Source organism: Entelurus aequoreus, linkage group LG01 (genome assembly GCF_033978785.1).
Source record: "Entelurus aequoreus isolate RoL-2023_Sb linkage group LG01, RoL_Eaeq_v1.1, whole genome shotgun sequence".
NCBI classification, from domain to species: Eukaryota; Metazoa; Chordata; class Actinopteri; order Syngnathiformes; family Syngnathidae; genus Entelurus; species Entelurus aequoreus.
The window spans coordinates 8,626,442-8,648,941 of record NC_084731.1 but is presented as its reverse complement, the minus strand read 5'-3'; the positions used below and the strand labels follow the sequence as shown (position 1 = coordinate 8,648,941).

Below are 22,500 nucleotides of genomic sequence, written 5' to 3'. Positions count from 1 at the left end.
CAGGAGCAGCTTAACATGCTGGCCGACAAGCTGCTGGGTCAGAACTAACTTCTATGGAACACTAAACGCATGAACAACATGTTGAGTAAAATAATGTTTGAGTATCTTCTTGAGTTGATGAAAAGGGACTGTGACTCTCTGCAGGATCCAAAGCTCAGAGGAACCCAGATGGGATGATTCCCTGGACCAAGTTTTGCAAGGTGACAAACACAAATAACGACACAGCTCTTCAGAAGTCTGATTGTGTTTACACTAAAACCGTTTTCTGGTTGTGTTTACCAGCAAAGCTCCAATGAGAAAGCTCTTTCCTTCTGGTTGTGGATTGAAGGAATCCTGGATTTGATTAAGAGACACCTGCTTTTACCCTGGAATGACGGGTGAGTTTCACTTGTTCACAACTAGGGCTGGGCGATATATCGAATATACTCGATATATCGTGGGTTTGTCTCTGTGCGATGTAGAAAATGACTATTTTGTGAGTATTCGAGTATACGTTCTCACACAGTGGCGGTGGTTTGGCTTCAAGCGGGAAGATGTTGAACAGACAACCGTAATATGTCGAGTATGCGGCAAAAGCGTTGCCATAAAAGGTAGCAGCACTACTAATGTGTAGCATCATTTGGAAAACGCCCCCTGCTAGAGGATGAAGAGTGCTTGAAACTCCGCATGTCAACATCTCCGGCCTGTGCCACGCCCAACAAAATGCCGAAGCAACCAGCACTGACCCAATTGAGCCTGGCGTCTTCCATCTCCACATCAACACTGGATGAAAAAAATTGTCAACAACAGAAGGAGATAACGTCCGCAGGAACCTACCACACAGTGAAGGACATACACTATTTGATTTCCTATTATGCAGCTCAGTGTTTCCCATAAACTGCCAAGATACCTGTGGCGGTGGGGGCGTGGCTATGGGCGTGGTCACCATGACATCATCGAGTAATTTGCGTAATTTACTACAATGATATGATTTTCTCTAAAAAGGCTCAAAAAATGTATACTTACTAATTAATAACAGTTTTGTTTTAAACGTCCATCCATCCATTTTACAATATAATTACAACGCTTTATGTATATATTTATATACAGATTTGAACAATAAGTTATTCACTGAAATATATTTATTAATTGTGGTTCTTACAAAAAATATATCTTATAAAAGCTAAAATGTCTCTTAAAGTTCTGCCCCTTTAATTAGTGCATACTAAATAATTTAACTTTAGCCTACTACTACAACCATATTATTTACCAGCAACATAAAGTGAAACAGAGGCAGAGGTGTCCTGCCACAGTCCGTAACAAATAAACAGAAAACAGTAGTGGTCAAATACAAATAAGGCAACAAGAGAAGTATCCTACACTTCTCTTTTGTAAAGTAAATATGAACAGCCTATATGGGCATCTATATCAACTATATGATTTGCCTGAGAAGCTGGACAGGACAAAAAAAAAATTTTTAATTTAATTTTATTATTTTTTTATTTGTGGCGGACGTAATTCTTTCGTGGCGGGCCGCCACAAATAAATGAATGTGTGGGAAACACTGCAGCTCATTTTTATTTGACAGTTTTTTTAATATTTTGTGTGACATCATGCACAAAAGTGCACTTTGTTTTTAACTATTGTAGTGGCGCTCTGTACAAAAAAAATGCACTTTAATTTAGTGTTGTTTTGATATGTCATCTTAGTGACATCATGCACAAAAGTGCACTTAATAGCTTGTTTTAAAATGTCTCTGACAATCTTGCACTTTCTGTTTTGGGAAGGCCATTCTAAAACCTTAATTCTAGCCTGATTTAGCCATTCCTTTACCACTTCTGACATGTGTTTGGGGGTCATTGTCCTGTTGGAACACCCAACTGCGCCTAAGACCCAACCTCCGGGCTGATGAGTTTAGGTTGTCCTGAAGAATTTGGAGGTAATCCTCCTTTTTTCATTGTCCCATTTACTCTCTGTAAAGCACCAGTTCCATTGGCAGCAAAACAGGCCCAGAGCATAATTCTACCACCACCATGCTTGACTGTAGGAATGGTGTTCCAAGGATTAAAGGCCTCACTTTTTCTCCTCCAAACATATTGCTAGTGAACGAGAATGTTTTAATGTAGACACATAGAATCATCATACTGCTGTGATTATATGCATCAAGTGTTCATTCAAGGCTAAGGCAAAAATATGGAGATATATATGGTGTATCGTGACATGGCCTAAAAATATCGAGATATTAATAAAAGGCCGTATCGCCCAGCCCTACTCACAACTGTCGAATCCTAAGCATCTTAGTACTCAAAGCCAGCGTTTGTACTTCCTGTGTGTGCAGCTATATCATGGGTTTCATCAGTAAGGAGCGCGAGCGGGCTCTGCTGAGCGACAAGTGTCCAGGGACCTTCCTGCTCAGGTTCAGTGAGAGCAGCAAAGAAGGAGCCATTACCTTCACGTGGATCGAACATGACATACACGGTGAGCGCCATTCATAAATTGTTCACTCAAGTCTTGTCACTTGCATTTAGACCAGTCCAGTGTGTGGCGCAGTGGCCTCTTTGCAGCTCGTCCCTCATGTGTCATACCTTATTTTTGCGCTTTGCCGCTCCCCTTTTTATGTTACCGTATTTTCCGGACTATAAGGCGCACTTAAAATCCTTTTTTTTCCCTCAAAACTTGACAGTGCGCCTTATAACCCGGTGTGTCTAATGTACGGTATAATTTTGGTTGTGCCTACCGACCTCGAAGCTATTTTATTTGGTACATGGTGAAATGATAAGTGTGACTAGTAGATGGCAGTCACACATAGGAGATACGTGTAGACTGCAATATGATGGCAGTCACACATAAAGGATATGTGTAGACTGCAATATGATGGCAGTCACACATAAGAGATACGTGTAGACTGCAATATGATGGCAGTCACACATAAGAGATACGTGTAGACTGCAATATGATGGCAGTCACACAAAAGAGATATGTGTAGACTGCAATATGATGGCAGTCACACATAAAGGATACGTGTAGACTGCAATATGATGGCAGTCACACATAAAGGATACGTGTAGACTGCAATATGATGGCAGTCACACATAAGAGATACGTGTAGACTGCAATATGATGGCAGTCACACATAAGAGATACGTGTAGACTGCAATATGATGGCAGTCACACATAAGAGATACGCGTAGACTGCAATATGATGGCAGTCACACATAAGAGATACGTGTAGACTGCAATATAAGAGATACGTGTAGACTGCAATATGATGGCAGTCACACATAAGAGATACGCGTAGACTGCAATATGATGGCAGTCACACATAAGAGATACATGTAGACTGCAATATGATGGCAGTCACACATAAGAGATACGCGTAGACTGCAATATGATGGCAGTCACACATAAGAGATACGCGTAGACTGCAATATGATGGCAGTCACACATAAAGGATACGTGTAGACTGCAATATGATGGCAGTCACACAAGAGATACGTGTAGACTGCAATATGATGGCAGTCACACATAAGAGATACGTGTAGACTGCAATATGATGGCAGTCACACATAAGAGATACGTGTAGACTGCAATATGATGGCAGTCACACATAAAGGATACGTGTAGACTGCAATATGATGGCAGTCACACAAGAGATACGTGTAGACTGCAATATGATGGCAGTCACACATAAGAGATACGTGTAGACTGCAATATGATGGCAGTCACACATAAGAGATACGTGTAGACTGCAATATGATGGCAGTCACACATAAGAGATACGCGTGGACTGCAATATGATGGCAGTCACACATAAGAGATACGCGTAGACTGCAATATGATGGCAGTCACACATAAGAGATACGCGTGGACTGCAATATGATGGCAGTCACACATAAGAGATACGCGTAGACTGCAATATGATGGCAGTCACACATAAGAGATACGTGTAGACTGCAATATAAGAGATACGTGTAGACTGCAATATGATGGCAGTCACACATAAGAGATACGCGTAGACTGCAATATGATGGCAGTCACACAAGAGATACGTGTAGACTGCAATATGATGGCAGTCACACATAAGAGATACGTGTAGACTGCAATATGATGGCAGTCACACATAAGAGATACGTGTAGACTGCAATATGATGGCAGTCACACATAAGAGATACATGTAGACTGCAATATGATGGCAGTCACACATAAGAGATACGTGTGATTATGATCAAAATAAATGTTTGTAATTGTAGATTTAAAAATATATATTTGCCTGTAAAAGTAAAAAAAAAGATAAATACACATATTTTAGTTTAGTAATAATAATAATAGACTTTATTTGTAAAAAGCACTTTACATTGAGTAAACAACCTCAAAGTGCTACAGTGTATTAAAAAAAATAAAAATAGAAAGATAATAAAAAATAAAAACTAGAACAGCCAAATAGCTAGAACTAGTATGCATACATCTAAAAAAGGGAAAATAAGGGTTTTTAAGCCTTTTTAAAGGCATCCACAGTCTGTGGTGCCCTCAGGTGGTCAGGGAGAGTGTTCCACAGACTGGGAGCGGCGGAGCAGAAAGCCCGGTCCCCCATTGTTCGTAGCTTTGTCCTCGGAGGTTGGAGGAGGTCTTTTTTTCTTTACTATAGTTACCTGCTTGGCCCACTTTGACCCACATAAGGTTTTAGCGTGTTTAACATACAAAAGGTGAAGCATATCCAAGTAGCCCTAATTCCTTTTCTGTATGTAATTGGAAGCCTGACATTGACAAATGCTCATGACTTCTCCCACCAGACAACCCAATCTTCCACTCAGTGGAGCCGTACACAAAGAAGGATTTGACTGCGGTCCGGCTGGCCGACATCATCCGCACCTACAAGGTGATGGCGGCGGACGACATCCCCGATCATCCGCTCCGCTTCCTCTACCCTAACTTCCCAAAAGACGACGTGTTTGGGAAATACTACACCAAAAACGCAGAAGGTAAGACGCGGATGATTCCCCTTTTTATTGTACAAAAAGTCGTCACGTTGTGTAAATCATAAATAAAAAGAGAATACGATGATTTGCAAATCCTTTTCAACTTATATTCAATTGAATAGACTGCAAAGACAAGATATTTCACGTTCCAACTGGAAAACGTTGTTATTTTTTGCAAATATTAGCTCATTTGGAATTTGATGCCTGCAACATGTTTCAAAAAAGCTGGCACAAGTGGCAAAGAAGACTGAGACAGTTGAGGAATGCTCATCAAACACTTATTTGGAACATCCCACAGGTGAACAGGCTAATTGGGAACAGGTGGGTGCCATGATTGGGTATAAAAGCAGCTTGCATGAAATGCTCAGTCATTCACAAACAAGGACGGGGCGAGGGTCACCACTTTGTCAACAAATGCGTGAGCAAATTGTCCAACAGTTTAAAACAAAATTTCTCAACCAGCTATTGCAAGGAATTTAAGGATTTCACCATCTACGGTCCGTGATATCATCAAAAGGTTCAGAGAATCTGGAGAAATCACTGCACGTAAGCGAATATATTACGGACCTTGGATCCCTCAGGTGGTACCGCATCAAAAAGCGACATCAGTGTGTAAAGGATATCACCACATGGGCTCAGGAACACTTCACTAAACCACTGTCAGTGACTACAGTTGGTCGCTACATCTGTAAGTGCGAAGTTAAAACTCTCCTATGCAAGGCGTAAGCCGTTTATCAACAACACCCAGAAACGCTGGGGCCGAGCTCACCTAAGATGCACTGATGCAAAGTGGAAAAGTCTTCTGTGGTCTGACGAGTCCACATTTAAAATTGTTTTGGGAAACTGTGGACGTCGTGTCCTCCGGAACAAAGAGGAAAAGAACCATCCGGATTGTTATAGGCGCAAAGTGTAAAAGGCAGCATGTGTGATGGTATGGGGGTGTATTAGTGCCCAAGACATGGGTAACTTACACATCTGTGAAGGCGCCATTAATGCTGAAAGGTACATACAGGTTTTGGAGCAACATATGTTGCCATCCAAGCAACGTTACCATGGACGCCCCTGCTTATTTCAGCAAGACAATGCCAAGCCACGTGTTACAACAGCGTGGCTTCATAGTAAAAGAGTGCGGGTACTAGACTGGCCTGCCTGTAGTCCAGACCTGTCTTCCATTGAAAATGTGTGGTGCATTATGAAGTCCAACAGTAGCTCCTTGAATTCCTTGAATTCCTTCTAAGTCTATAACAAGATCTGATAGCTCAGTTACAGCTCTTTTTATTACCAAATATGTGTTGTATGTGTTTTATGTTGCACTATTGCACCAAGGAAAAATTCCTAATTTGTGAACCCGTTCTCAAACAATGGCAATAGAACTATTCTGATTCTGATTGTGATGTCTTGGGCACTAATACACCCCCATACCATCACACATGCTGGCTTTTACACTTTGCGCCTATAACAATCCGGATGGTTCTTTTCCTCTTTGGTCCGGAGGACACGACGGCCACAGTTTCCAAAAACAATTTGAAATGTGGACTCGTCAGACCACAGAACACTTTTCCACTTTGCATCAGTCCATCTTAGATGAGCTCAGGCCCAGCGAAGCCGACGGCGTTTCTGGGTGTTGTTGATAAACGGTTTTCGTCTTGCATAGGAGAGTTTTAACTTCGCACTTACAGATGTAGCGACCAACTGTAGTTACTGACAGTGGGTTTCTGAAGTGTTCCTGAGCCCATGTGGTGATATCCTTTACACACTGATGTCGCTTGTTGATGCAGTACCGCCTGAGGGATCGAAGGTCACGGGCTTAGCTGCTTACGTGTAGTGATTTCTCCAGATTCTCTGAACCCTTTGATGATATTACGGAGCGTAGATGGTGAAATCCCTAAATTCCTTGCAATAGCTAGTTGATAAATGTTGTTCTTAAACTGTTCAACAATTTGCTCACGCATTTGTTGACAAAGTGGTGACCCTCGCCCCGTCCTTGTTTGTGAATGACTGAGCATTTCATGGAATCTACTTTTATACCCAATCATGGCACCCACCTGTTCCCAATTAGCCTGTTCACCTGTGGGATGTTCCAAATAAGTGTTTGATGAGCATTCCTCAACTTTATCAGTATTTATTGCCACCTTTCCCAACTTCTTTGTCACGTGTTGCTGGCATCAAATTCTAAAGTTAATAGATAGATAGATAGATAGATAGATAGATAGATAGATAGATAGATAGATAGATAGATAGATAGATAGATAGATAGATAGATAGATAGATAGATAGATAGTACTTTATTGATTCCTTCAGGAGAGTTCCCTCAGGAAAATTAAAATTCCAGCAGCAGTGTACAGAATTGAGATCGAATTTAAAAAAGTAAATAATGGGGGTATAAATGGAAACAAAATTGAAAAATATTACAATAGAATAAAAACAAAAAGCATCAATGAGAATACAAATATAACAGTAAAATAAGAATATGACAAGAGAAACTAGGCATAAATGACCATGTTATGAAAACGTATTACACTGTTATTGTTTTGCATCCCCCGTCATTCTAATACCCCCCCTCCCTCCCAGAGAGGAGTTGTACGGTCTAATGGCGTGTGGGACCAAGGAGTTTTTTAGTCTATTAGTCCTGCACTTGGGATGAAGCAGTCTAGCACTGAACATGCTCCTCTGGTTACTGACAACGGTATGCAGAGGGTGACTGGCATCATCCAGGATGCTCACTAGTTTTTCCACAGTCCTCTTCTCTGCCACCGTCACCAGTGAGTCCAGTTTTAGTCCGATCGTAGAACCGGCCCGCCTGATCAGTTTCTCCAGTCTGGAGCTGTCCTTCTTAGATATACTGCCCCCCCAGCACACTACGAAGTAGTACAGAACACTGGCAACCACAGACTGGTAGTACATCCACAATAGTTTTTTACAGACGTTGAAGGAGTGCAGCCTCCTTCAGGAAGTACAGCCTGCTCTGTCCTTTCCTGTACAAGTGGTCCGTGTTAACAGTCCAGTCCAGCTTGTTGTCCACCCACACCCCGAGGTACTTGAATGAGTCCACGGTCTGTACCTCGACTCCCTCGATCAGAATAGGTTGTGACCTTGGACTCGACCTCCCAAAGTCAATGACCAGCTCCTTGGTCTTTGAAGGGTTAAGCTGCAAGAGGTTCCTGTGGCACCAGACAACAAAGTCCCTCACCAGCCTCCGAAACTCCTCCTCTCGGCCGTCCCTGATGCACCCGACGATGGCTGTGTCATCCGCGTACTTCTGGATGTGACACAGCTGTGAGTTGTAGCAGAAGTCAGCGGTGTACAGGGTGAAGAGAAGAGGGGCCAGCACCGTTCCCTGCGGTGCTCCGGTGCTGCTGATCACAGTGTCAGATGTGATGTCCTTCAGTCTGACGTACTGTGGCCTATGGGTGAGGTAGTCTGAAATCCAGGCAACCAGGCAGGGATCCACTCGCATTCTGTCCAGCTTGTCCTGGAGTAGGCGGGGCTGGATAGTATTAAAGGCACTCGAGAAGTCCAGGAACAGGGTCCTCACAGCGCCATTTCCCTTATCCAGGTGTGAGTGATTATTGATTATTTGCACAAAAAAAAAATGTTTTATCAGTTTGAACATCAAATATGTTGTCTTTGTAGCATATTCAACTGAATATGGGTTGAAAAGGATTTGCAAATCATTGTATTCTGTTTTTATTGACTGTTTATTTACCATAAACGTGCCAACTTCACCGGTTTCGGAGTGTTGTAGATGTGCATGGGAGGATTTGTATTTGATTTGTACTTGAATGGCATCCAGCTCCGGAGCCCATGGACGTGGAGAACACACACAGCGGCTACATGAAGACGGAGCTCATTTCGGTCTCGCAAGTGTAAGCGAGTCTTTTCGAATCCTTGCGTCGGAACTCTCGAGTTGATCACTTGTGTCTTCCACCGTGCAGACCTCCGTCCCACATGCAGGGGAAAATCATGCCCATGTCACATGAGGTGTATCAGTTTTTGGAGCAGACAGTCAGTCCCAAAGACATCAAGGACGCAGTGAGACCAGCATCCAAACTAATCTCATGAAATCAATACAAGCAATGTAATGAAACAGCCATTTTTCTCTGATTTCTCCCCAGATGAATGGCGACTTTGACAATCAGAGCTGAGGAGGTCTGCCCTACTTTATTCCATCACAGAACTTTGGGAGAAATTTTAAACTCTTTAATGTCTAATCTTACTTTGTCGCCAATGTGCTTCTCTTGCATTCTTAGCGTTATCAGTGGCTCTTTGTGTGAAGTTACGAGAAAGATGAGGATACGGTGGCAGCTCGGCCTGCATTGTCATACAACAGCCATGTGGACATACCTGGAAGAAATGTGACTATTCAATGAGAAAAGTGCAGATAAGAACATGTATTGTTCATGCACGTACAAATTGTTGTATTGTAAACGCAGAATTATTTGATGAAAATCAACACAATTTGGGTTTATTCTGTCTTGACAGTGAAGGATTTGAATAGTCTTACTGCTAATTACATACAATACAGGCCAAAAGTTTGGACACACCAATGGGTTTTCTATATTTTCATGACTATTTACTATCAAAACTATGAATGAACACATGTGGAGTTATGTACTTAACAAAAAAAAGGGGGGAATAACTGAAAACATGTTTTATATTCTAGTTTCAATCCACTTTATTTGTATAGCACATTTAAACAACAAAAAGTGCTGCACAACAATATTAAAAACAATATTCAAATATTATTCTTAGCTCCACCAATGACTGAATAAAAACCAGAAAAAAATAAATAAATATAAAAATAAATATGATTAACAGCAATTTTAAAGGGTAAAACCAATTTAAAACAATAACATTTTTAAATTGTTTTATTATTTCTTCGGTCACAAAAAAACAAAAAAAACAATATAAGAACAATATAAAAATAAATATGATTAACAACGATTTCAAAGGGTAAAACCAATTAAAACAATACATTTTTGAATTTTTTAAATTATTTGTTCGGTCACAAAAAAACAAAAATACAAAAAAATGAATATAAAACCAATTTAAAAACAATATAAAAATAAATATGATTAACAACGATTTTAAAGGGTAAAACCAATTAAAACAATACATTTTTTAAATTTTTTAATTATTTCTTCGGTCACAAAAAAATAAATACAAAAACAATATAAAATTAAAATATGATCAACAACGATTTTAAAGGGTATAACCAATTAAAACAATACATTTTTTGTAATTTTTTTATTATTTCTTCTGTCACAAAAAACAAAAAAATAAATATAAAAACAATATAAAAATATGATTAACAACGATTTTAAAGGGTAAAACCAATTAAAACAATACATTTTTTAAATTTTTTTATTATTTCTTCGGTCACAAAAAAACAAAAATACAAAAAAATTTATATAAAACCAATACAAAAACAATATAAAAATCAATATGATTAACAACGATTTTAAAGGGTAAAACCAATTAAAACAATGCATTTTTAAATGTTTTAAAATTATTTCTTCGGTCAGTGGTCAACAAAATAAACAAACAGTTTCACACAAACAAACAGTTGTACATTCATAAATTTTAAATAATCAGTTTCTTCAAAGTAGCCACCCTTTGCTCCGATTACTGCACTTTGCACACTCTTGGCATTCTCTCCATGAGCTTCAAGCACACCCGCGAAGTGAAAACCATTTCAGGTGACGACCTCTTGAAGCTCATGGAGAGAATGCCAGGAGTGTCCAAAGCAGTAATCAAAGCCAAGAGTGGCTATTTTGAAGAAACTGATTGATTTCTATGTATTGTTTTAATTGGTTTTACCCTTTAAAATCGTTTTTAATCATATTTATTTTTTTATATTGGTTTTATATTTATATTTTTGTTTTTGTTTTTATTCAGTCATTGGTGGAGCTAAGGATCATATTTGAATATTGTTTTTAATATTGTTGTGCAGCACTTTGGAAACATATTTGTTGTTTAAATGTGCTATACAAAGTGGATTGAAGAAACTAGAATACAAAACATGTTTTCGGTTATTTCACCTTTTTTGTTGTTAAGTACACAACTCTGCATGTGTTCATTCATAGTTTTATGTGACCATCTACAATGTAAATAGTCATGAAAATAAAGAAAAACGCATTGAATGAGGAGAAGGTGTGGCCTGTACTGTATATTGCTAGCATAAACATACACTTATTAAAATGAGTATATTTATCTAACCTTCATATTTCTGCTTGTGATTATGCAAGTATATCATTAGGTATGCTTAGTTGTAAAGTAACATATATAAAGAGAGCCCTGACATGAGTGTGAGGTGTTTTCGAGCAGCAAAAATCGTCGAGATAAGCCTGCGGAGGAGCAGTTACCATGGAAACCGAAGTCAGATTGGGACAGGGACAACCCAACCCCCCCCTTTGGAACAGTTTGTCAGACCTTGTGGAGAAGCAGAGGACAGACGTTTTGGGAGGAGCCAGAAGAAGCGGGATGTCTCCCTTTCCCGACTTGTGGCCATGAGGTACCGTATTTTCCGCACTATAAGGCGCACCTAAAAACCTCCAATTTTCTCAAAAGCTGACAGTGCGCCTTATAATCCGGTGCGCCTTATATATGGACCAATATTTAGCCACAACAGGTCTCTCCACTGTAGCATCTATTCTATGCGCCTTATAATGCGGTGTGCCTTATATATGAACGGAGTTTTAAAATAGGCCATTCATTGAAGGTGCGCCTTATAATCCGGTGCGCCTTATAGTGCGGAAAATACAGTATTTATTGGCTTTAAGCAATCCCACTGTAAAGTCAACCTAAGATGGCGTAGCAGGACAAGTTCTCCTCCCTTCAGCAGCAGGTGTAAAAAGTATCTATTATACTGTTTGATATTAGCATTGTATTCAGTTTAAAGGCTCATAGACTTGCATAAATACACAAGAATGCTATAGAATGGGAAATGACCGGACACATACTGACTACACCCAGACAGAAAGTATCCCTTATTGCGTTTGTCATAGGCGGATTATTCCTTAGCCGCACAGTTTGGTTAGGCGAATGGCGGCGTAAGTGCTCACGTCGATGCATGCATCAGTGTGAGACGAGCGAGGAGACTTAGACTGTGGTCACTTCAAAATAAACCCTGGCTGAAGTTTGTATTGAACTGTTACCAAGTTGTGAGCAAATAAATGTACTGCATTCAAATAAAAACATTTCAAAATGTTCCTGAATTACATTCTGACAATAAAATGGCATTTGTGTCCAAATATTGGGCTTTTTCAAAATAATTTTGATTAATTTAAATGTGTATATATATATATACGATTACTGTAACGTATTATTTTCGGGCCTCCCTATGTCTAGCATTAAAAGATTACAGTTGGTACAAAATGCGGCTGCAAGGCTTTTGACAAAAACAAGAAAGTTTGATCATATTACGCCTATACTGGCTCACCTGCACTGGCTTCCTGTGCACTTAAGATGCGACTTTAAGGTTTTACTACTTACGTATAAAATACTACACGGTTTAGCTCCAGCCTATCTCGCCGATTGTATTGTACCATATGTCCCGACAAGAAATCTGCGTTCAAAGAACTCCGGCTTATTAGTGATTCCCAGAGCCAAAAAAAAGTCTGCGGGCTATAGAGCGTTTTCTATTCAGGCTCCAGTACTCTGGAATGCCCTCCCGGTAACAGTTAGAGATGCTACCTCAGTAGAAGCATTTAAGTCCCATCTTAAAACTCATTTGTATAATCTAGCCTTTAAATAGACCCCCCCTTTTTTAGACCAGTTGATCTGCCGTTTCTTTTCTTCTCTCCTCTTCTCCCCTGTCCCTTGCGAGGGGGAGTTGCATAGGTCCGGTGGCCATGGATGAAGTGCTGGCTGTCCAGAGCCGGGACCCCGGGTGGACCACTAGCCTGTGCATCGGTTGGGGACATCTCTGCGCTGCTGACCCGTCTCCGCTCGGGATGGTTTCCTGTTGGCCCCGCTGTGGACTGGACTCCCGCTGATGTGTTGGATCCACTGTGGACTGGACTTTCACAATGTTATGTCAGACCCACTCGACATCCGTTGCTTTCGGTCTCCCCTAGAGGGGGGGGGGGGGTTACCCACATATGCGGTCCTCTCCAAGGTTTCTCATAGTCATTCACCGACGTCCCACTGGGGTGAGTGGGCTCTGTACCGAGGATGTCGTTGTGGCTTGTACAGCCCTTTGAGACACTTGTGATTTAGGGCTATATAAATAAACATTGATTGATTGAAACATTGATATATATATATATATATATATATATATATATATATATATATATATATATATATATATATATATATATATATATATATATATATATATATATATATATATATATATATATATATATAATAAATAAATGATAAATGGGTTATACTTGTATAGCGCTTTTCTACCTTCAAGGTACTCAAAGCGCTTTGACAGTATTTCCACATTCACCCATTCACACACTGATGGCGGGAGCTGCCATGCAAGGCGCTAACCAGCAGCCATCAGGAGCAAGGGTGAAGTGTCTTGCCCAAGGACACAACGGACGTGACTAGGATGGTAGAAGGTGGGGATTGAACCCCAGTAACCAGCAACACTCCGATTGCTGACACAGCCACTCTACCAACTTCGCCATATATATATATATATATATATATATATATATATATATATATATATATATATATATATATATATATATATATATATATATATATATGTGTGTATATATATATATGTGTATATATATATATATATGTATATATATATGTATATATATATGTATATGTATATATATGTATATATATATGTATATGTATATATATATGTATATGTATATATATGTATATATATATGTATATATATATGTATATATATATATATATGTATATGTATATATATGTATATATATATGTATATATATATATGTATATGTATATATATATACACATATATATATGTATATGTGTATATATGTATATGTATATATATGTATATATATATGTATATATATACAGGGGCGGATTAAGAAATTTTGGCCCCCTGGGCCTGACATGGTCTTGGCCCCTCAACCCCCCGCGCGTGTGGGCGCACACACACGCACGCACTATGCAAGAAATACTGTATACTGTGAACAGACATGCACACTGTACTGTACAGAAGAGTGCACATACTGCACACACACTATTAGGTATACCACACAGACACTGACAAGCACAGGTTTCACACAGACACAGGGGGAGGGGATAAATGGCCTAAAAATAAACATTTTTGAAAATGATTACGCCCACTTCAGTGATGGTGCATTGGGTCATTTGAGAGATATTATGTATTGGAAGTTGGTAGCTATCATGAAATAAACCCCCCAACCCACCCAAAAAACTAAATCGGACATGATTTTTGCCCCCTTTTCCTCCCTTCTATCATTAAAAATAAAATAATATCTTAGGAAAACACATTGGCATAACGGCAGCTGTGCAGCAAATTGAGGCTCAAAGTCTGTATCTATTTGTGGTTAAGCTTGAGGAGAAGGAGAAAGGTAAAATGATAACATGCATCGGAGAGCACCACAAAGAAAGGTGTAGGCCAGTTCATGGTACAAGGGCTGCATGCAGGTCAAGATAGCCCATTTCCAAGAATGCTATAGTGGCTGGACAGGCACTGGACATGTCCTGAACTCAGTGTCAGACGTGGCTGCCGAATACTTGGATGAAGTGAAGCAGCTGACAGATCTCATGCTGCCCCATCTGAAGACTGTCCTGGCCAGGCAGAGGATGGATGAGGAGACCTTCCCAATGGACCCTGTCAGTGAACAGGCTAGTAACATTGATGGCACCCCTGTGCACAACATTGGGATGGAGAGACAATGTGGCAAGGTGGACTACAAACTGAAGAAGTTGGGCACACTGAACGCAGTCAATAGGTCAATAATTTTACAGAAGAGCCAGGAGCTTCAGAGGTTTCAAGGCAGCAGCACAAGCAAAAAGGGAGGTTGAACTCAACTGGAGTAAATTCATGAAGGCAAAATTCGAGAGTAGGGCAGATGAGAAACAAGAGATGGCTCAAAGAAAGGAGAGTAAGAGACTAGACATGCTGGACACACTGAAATCTTTTGATGGCCCCTTCACGATAGTGGGGAAGTTGAAAAGTTCCTTGTGGATGAAAGTCTGCACAAGAATGCAAAGCTGCAGAGAATGAAGCTTGAGGTTCAGTTTGCCAGAGAAAGCACCAAGCTTCTGCCTAAAGTCAATCCTATCTTCACAATCCAGGTGACACTTCCCAGAAATGGCAAAAGTGCAATTCTCCAAGTCATAATGGATACTTAGAATTTTATGGTGGTGGTAAGTATTCATGAAAACAGGTAGCCTAACATTAGTGAATGGGTGAATTCTGGAAATAACCTAAAAATCTTACACAGTGCACCTTTAAGCAAGGGGTTTCTTTCGTGCTTTCAATTTTGCAAAATCATCCACCACATCATTGAAGTCCAACTCTCTTGTCAGCTCACTCTCAATTGCCATTAGAGATAACGCATTTAATCTTTTCTGAGTCATTCTTGTGCGCAGCTCATTTTTTACTCTTGACAAAAGAGAGAATGAGCGTTCTCCCTCACAGTTACTGACCGGTAGAGTGAGAAAAATCTGTAGCGCAATGTATGTATTAGGAAACGTAGGCTGTAGTCCAAAATGTATTATTGTTTTGAGCAGTCCTGAAGGGGTCCTCTCCTCATCAGTGTTGTTGAGCTGTATAAAAGATTTGAACTGTATAAGCTCCTGTCCAAGACTTTCATTGAGGTCAGATGGGTATGATTCAGTGAGAATCTTGGCCTTGTGAAGGACTGAAGCATTGGACTCTGTATCCAAAGAGAAAAGGACACTGAACAAATTGTTCAGATGTTTGTAGGCCTCCAGACGGTGATTAAGGCTTGAACTCAGTTGATCAATAGAGGCAATAAATGTCTCTATTTGAAACAGTTGCCTTCCCTCAAGCACAACATCTGGGGATGCTGATTCATCAGCAAACTTTTTACGTTTCCTCGTCCGTTCAGCCCTGTAAGATGGGGTGCCACCCAACATGTTTAAGGCTTTCTGCTCAAAATGATCAAATAGATCTCTTTGGGAGAGAACAAAGGTGCGCAGAGATTCCAGCAATCTAACTGCTGTACCAAGGTCCATGTCTGCTTTTTGAAGTTGCAGACTTGTGGCCTGAAATCTGGACAGAACAGTGTCCCAAAAGCCTGCCATGAAGGCCATCTCAAGTGAATCCAGCTTCCGCACTAGACTGTCAGCTTCAGTTCGTGTGTCTCGTTTCTCTGTGTCATCAGTGGAAATAACCTGTAGTGCTGCTTTTATTTTACTGTAGTTCTGCCACAGTGCTTTGGTATATTCTGCACGGCAACTCCAACGCGTGTTGGATAAAGCTTTAAGTGTGAGATCTATGTTGGAATTGCCAAATACCCTGTCCCATCGGTGTGTGGATGCAGTTGTGAAGTTGTAAATAGACTGAATCAAGTCAAAATACTTAGAGACTTCATTTCCACATCTGTCAATGCTGTTGACTCCCACCAAATTCAAAGAGTGAGCTGCACATGGAATATAGTGTATTAATGGGTTGCTTTTCTTTAAGTGAGCCTGCAACCCATTATACCTCCCTGACATGTTGCTGGCATTATCATAAGCCTGCCCCCTGCAATTTGACAGCTCTAACCCTAGATTTTCCAACACAGACATGACACAGTTAGCCAAACTTTCACCTGTATGGCTAGTAATGGGCTCAAAACCCACAAAGCGTTCAACAACACTGCCCTCTTTGCTAACAAAACGGAATATGAATGTCAATTGGTCCACATGAGATAAATCTGGGGTTGAATCCACAATGATAGAGTAGTATTTGCTTGCTTGCAGTTCATCTGCTATAGCCTGTTTGGTTTTTGCACCCATCAATTCAATGAATTCCTCACAAATGGTGGAGGACAGATATGAGGTATTACCTCGACCCATCTGCCCAAACTTTCTGATGTGATCCTTTAGAAAGGGATCAAATTCAGCCAGGACCTCCAGAATACCAAGGTAGTTCCCATTGAGAGGAGACCCTAACGATTCATTTTTACCCCTAAATGCAAGGCCCCTTTCTGCAAGGAATTTAATGACTGCAACAACTCTTTGTAACACCTGCCTCCAATAGCTGCTCTCTGCCTGAAACTGTTTGAACAGGTCTGCATCAACTGTGGCACCTTTGGCGCGGTTCAAGACTGCTTGCATGCAGGTTATGTGCTCAGCACTTCGCTCATGTTCACCAAATCTTTCTGAGTGTTTCCAATCACAATAGCCTGTCACAAAAGAATGCGTTTTTGGGGAAAACAGTTTGCATGCAAAGCAGTAAACATTACCAGTAGAGGGAGAGTACATCAGCCACTCTCTTTGTACTCGTTGTCCATTGGGCAAGTGTGAAGTAAAATGTTCATTGTTTAGGCATCGGGTTTTGCCTCCTAGCCCACTGTTCCTCACAGAAGCTGGATAATGGCTGTGACGGTTGTGAAATGATTTTGCACCTCTTTGAATAAGAACTTCCTTCATTGACTCAGTGAGGGTCTCAGCCCATTTAGCGGGATCACTAGGTAGAGTTGTCACTGTAGATGGTGTTGAAGAAAGATTCAGCTCATTTTCTATGCTGTCCAGAGGTGCAGTGACCTCACATTCATCCGAGCAACTGGCTACTGCTGAATTGGTTGAATCATAAGCATCAGAAGCATTTGGTTCAGTGTCTACACTTGTAGTGGTCTCAGGATCTTGGGAGCTACATGCTAGCTCAGGTGCATTGCTAACCTTAGCTGAATTTGCAGTAGCATTTATAGAATTGCTTTCAGCAGATGTCTTTGTACTGAAGAAGCTGGAGATATTTGGAACACTCTCAAGTAAAACTGATTCCTTTTTTTTCTTTTCTTGCTGAATTTTTTTTCTAGCTCCTCCACTTAAACGTTTATGATCCATATTTCCCTTCTTTCTTTGCACATTGGCTCTTTGCCTATCACAACAGATAAACCAACTATGTGTGTGTGTGTGTGTGTGTGTGTGTGTGTGTGTGTGTGTGTGTGTGAGTTTGTTTGTGTGTTTATGATCGGTGCTGCTTCCTTCAAGTGTGTGAGGTGATTTAGAAAACTAGCAACCCAGCATCAACACTCCAAAGCAGAGAATAACAGCTTACTAGCATAGACAATTGAGAGCAGAGAATCAACTGATTCGTCTGATAGACAGCAGGAGAGCAGAGTGGTCAGTGATGATCGAATCAAGAAAATGTCTAAATGGCAAGGGAACAGACTGATTTGTACTGAGGAGAAAGAGAGAGAGAGCCAATTACAGTGAAATATATTCCAAAAGAGCCAAGTGACTAGCTGAAGGCAGGGACAAATGCCTTGGAGTGACCCACAAGAGTGCAAAGTACCAAATGGCAAAATGTGGAAAGACCAACAGGCAGATCTGCTTTTACCTCTTATCTTCACAACCAAAAAGTTGCTAAATGATGTTTTCAGTCGCTAGCCAGGTATGGCCAAAAGACGCGAAATCTAGCGGCAAAGTCGGTCAATCACACTGACAGTGAAACAAATATTTTGAAAAGATAATAATTGTACACCTTTGTGCACTTTAGTCTTCTATCTAAATATTTTCACAAAGGACACCAAGGCAGCTTGCTAGCTATGATGGGAGCAACAATGTCTGATAGACAGCAGGAGAGCAGAGTGGTCAGTGATGATCCAATCAAGAAAATGTCTAAATGGCAAGGGAACAGACTGATTTGTACTGAGGAGAAAGAGAGAGCCAAGTACAGTTAAATATATTCCAGAGCCAAGTGACTAACTGAAGGCAAAGACAACAGCCAGATACCTTAGCAGAGACCAACAAGAATTCAAAGTACCTAATAGCAAGATGGCGAGACCAACACAATAAATTGTATTAGGATTTAATTTATTAACGTTAATCTTAACAGCCAAAAAGTTGCTGAATAATGTTTGTAGTCGCTAGCCAGGTATGCCCAAAACAAGAGTCGCTAAACCTAGCAGCAAAGTTGCTTAATTGCAACACACTCTAGGATTCAGGGGAATTAAGGATAATAAAGATATTAATTGTACAACTTTTTGTACTTTTTTTCTAGTTTTTTGAGTCGCCAGCCATGTATGGCCAAAAGTCGCTAATTGAATGCCAACGTTGCTTAATCGCCAACACACTGGGACTCACTGAAGGACTGACTGAATAAAAAAGATAATTAAGATAATTGTGTACTTTTCTCTTCTGATATTTTCTCTAAGGACCCCAAGCTATCTGCAAGCAGCAATAATGTCTGACAGACAGGAGAGCAGAGTGGTCAGTAATGAATGGCAAGGGAACAGGCTGATTTGTACTGAGGAGAAAGAGAGAGAGAGAGCCAATTACAGTGAAATATATTCCAAAAGAGCCAAGTGACTAGCTGAAGGCAGGGACAAATGCCTTGGAGTGACCAAGAAGAGTGCAAAGTACCAAATGGCAAAATGTGGGAAGACCAACAGGAAGATCTGCTTTTACCACTTATCTTCACAACCAAAAAGTCGCTAAATGATGTTTTTAGTCGCTAGCCAGGTATGGCCAAAAGACGCGAAATCTAGCGGCAAAGTCGGTCAATCACACAGTGAAACAAATAATTTTAAAAAGATAGTAATCGTACAATGTCTTGTACTTTTGTCTTCTTTCTTAATATTTCTCAAAGGACACCAAAATGTCGCTATCTGCAGGCAGCTTGCTAGCTATGATGGCAGCAACAATGTACCTTAGAGTGACTGACCAACAAGAGCTCAAAGTACCTAATGGCAAAATGTGGAGAGACAGACACAATAAATTGCATTAAGATGAAGAGAACTGTTGCTATTATTAATCTTAACATCAACCAGAAAGTCGCTAAATGTCACCAGCCAGGTATGGCCAAAAGTCGCTTAATTGGCCACACACAGTAACAGAGAAACTAACAAAAAAAAGATCATAAAGATAATAGTTGTACAACTGTGTGTACTTTTGTCTTCTTTCTAAATATTTTCCCAAAGGACACCAAAATGTTGCTATCTGCAGGCGGGAGCGTGCCTATGTTCCCCGGGTCCTATGTTCCCCGGGTCCTATGTTCCCCGGTTGTTCCTGGGTCTTTGTATGCGACCGGGGAACTTAGGACCCTTTTTCTAAAAAAGGGTCCTATGTTCCCTGCATTGTATCTGGCGAAATTGCGAAATTGTGCCCTGACCAAAACCATCCCTAAACCTAACCTGTCACAGGGCGTTGTGGAGCACTTTTTTTTGGCGAAATTGTGCCCTGACCAAAACCATCCCTAAACCTAACCTGTCACAGGGCGTTGTGGAGCACTTTTTTTTGGCGAAATTGTGCCCTGACCAAAACTATCCCTAAACCTAACCTGTCACAGGGCGTTGTGGAGCACTTTTTTGGCGAAATTGTGCCCTGACCAAAACCATCCCTAAACCTAACCTGTCACAGGGCGTGCGGCAGCAGATAGAGCAACTCAAACGCGAACTTCCTTCCTTCGACAACTTAAACGCGTCTCTGTCATGCGTGTCTGCGTGCGTCTTACTTAGTCGCGCATTGGAAGCAGCGGGGAACATAGAACCCTTTTCTGGAAAAAGTGTTGTACGTTCCCCGCAGCGGGGAACATAGAACCCTTTTTTTTAAAAAGGGTCCTTAGTTCCCCGGTAGAGGGGAACATAGGACCCGGGTAACATAGGGACGGGGAACATAGGGATGACCCGCTGCAGGCAGCTTGCTAGCTATGATGGCAGCAACGATGTCTGCCAGACAGGAGAGAGTGGTCAGTGACGATCGAATCGAGAAAATGACAAAATGGGTCAAAGACCAAAAAGTTATTAACTGACAGCAGTGACAAATGTCAGACTGTAAACTTTCTCGAAAGAAAAGGACAAAATGGGAAGATGCTGATAATAACAGCAAAATGGAAAATATAAGAATTTCCAAGTAATGCTCAACTCAAGTGTGTGTGTGTGTGTGTGTGCGCGCGTTAAACTTCTTGTTGAATGATTTCAAATTATCTCTGAGTCTGAACTGAGGGAAAGGAAACCAAATTTTGAGCAGTCTCTCACGAGTTCAAAATACCAAATGAGGAGATTCTAAAAGAACAGACCGGTTTATGAAAGACTTGATGGGGGAGGGGCACAGCTAAGAATACTTGAGTGAGATTCTGTGATCCAAATTCGAGATAGAGCTTTTTGATAATGATAATTTGTCAGAGTAAGGTTGTGTAATCAAAATTTGAGAATGAGCTTTGTCAATCAATCAAGAATATTTGCATTAAGTTCTGTGATCAAAATTCAGAAACAACCTTTAATAATTGATAAAGAATATGTGAGTGAGGTTGTGTGATCCATCCAATTTGAGAATTAGCTTTGATAATAATGATTGAGAGCCTCTGGCCCTCTGTGGATCATGGCCGCGGGGCCAATTTTGCCTGGCCCCTTGGGGCCTCTGTGGGTCGTGGCCGCGGGGCCAAGTTGGCCTGGCCCCTTGGGGCCTCTGACCCTCTATGGATCGGGGCCAAGTTGGCCTGACCCCTCGGGGCCTCTGGCCCTCTATGGATCATGGCCGCGGGGCCAAGTTGGCCTGACCCCTTAGGACCTCAGGCCCTCTGTGGGTCGCGGCCGCGGGGCCAAGTTGACCTGGCCCCTTGGGGCCTCTTACCCTCTATGGATCGTGGCCGCGGGGCCAAGTTGACCTGGCCCCTTGGGGCCTCTGGCCTTCTGTGGCTCGCGGCCGCGGGGCCAAGTTGGCCTGGCCCTTTGGGCCCTCTGGCCTTCTGTGGGTCGTGGCCGCGGGGCCAAGTTGGCCTGGCCCCTTGGGGCCTCTGACCGTCTATGGATCGTGGCCGCGGGGCCAAGTTGACCTGGCCCCCTGGGGCCTCTGACCCTCTATGGATCGTGGCCGCGGGGCCAAGTTGGCCTGGCCCCTTGGGGCCTCTGACCGTCTATGGATCATGGCCGCGGGGCCATGTTGGCCTGGCCCCTTGGGGCCTCTGGCCCTCTGTGGGTCGCGGCCGCGGGGCCAAGTTGACCTGGCCCCTTGGGGCCTCTTACCCTCTATGGATCATGGCCGCGGGGCCAAGTTGGCCTGGCCCCTTGGGGCTTAAGATTATTATTTTTGCAAAAGTAGTTTTGCTTGGGTCGCGGCCGCGGGGCCAAGTTGGCCTGGCCCCTTGGGGCCTCTGGCCCCCTGGGCCTGGGCCCGGTAGGCCCGGTCATTAATCCACCTATGTATATATATGTATATGTGTATATATGTATATGTATATATATGTATATATATATGTATATATATATGTATATATATATGTATATATATATACACATATATATATATGTGTATATATCAGTGGAGGCTGGTGACTTCCAGAATTGAGGAGGCCATTTTTTTCCGCTTGCTCACTTCACTCGCGATGGAATGTTCCCTGTTCTCTTATCTGTCTTTGTGCTGGCCAAAGGCATACTATTTGGAGTGTAAG

At 41.5% G+C, this 22,500-nt stretch overlaps 1 protein-coding gene and 1 long non-coding RNA gene across 3 annotated transcripts in view; one reads left to right on the top strand and one right to left on the bottom strand.

Annotated features, from left to right (window-relative positions):
- Positions 1-12,055, top strand: part of LOC133647865 (signal transducer and activator of transcription 1-alpha/beta-like) — a 46,819-nt gene extending 34,764 nt beyond the window's left edge. Inside the window, exons 17-25 of one of the 2 annotated variants that reach the window (XM_062043601.1) lie at positions 1-37; positions 145-200; positions 283-377; positions 2,318-2,457; positions 4,770-4,958; positions 8,749-8,821; positions 8,891-8,987; positions 9,071-9,104; positions 9,206-12,055. The exon at positions 1-37 is cut by the window's left edge and continues 99 nt beyond it. In XM_062043601.1, coding sequence (XP_061899585.1) covers positions 1-37; positions 145-200; positions 283-377; positions 2,318-2,457; positions 4,770-4,958; positions 8,749-8,821; positions 8,891-8,987; positions 9,071-9,100 — 717 coding nt within the window. In that variant the 3' untranslated portion in view covers positions 9,101-9,104; positions 9,206-12,055. Of the gene's footprint in view, positions 38-144; positions 201-282; positions 378-2,317; positions 2,458-4,769; positions 4,959-8,748; positions 8,822-8,890; positions 8,988-9,070 lie in introns of both variants that reach the window. The other variant, XM_062043594.1, reaches the window with a different exon arrangement.
- Positions 12,056-22,464: 10,409 nt separating this feature from the next.
- LOC133654946 (uncharacterized) overlaps positions 22,465-22,500 on the bottom strand; it is a 1,521-nt gene continuing 1,485 nt past the window's right edge. The window contains exon 3 of the long non-coding RNA XR_009826921.1: positions 22,465-22,500. This exon is cut by the window's right edge and continues 364 nt beyond it. This is a non-coding gene — a long non-coding RNA (uncharacterized LOC133654946).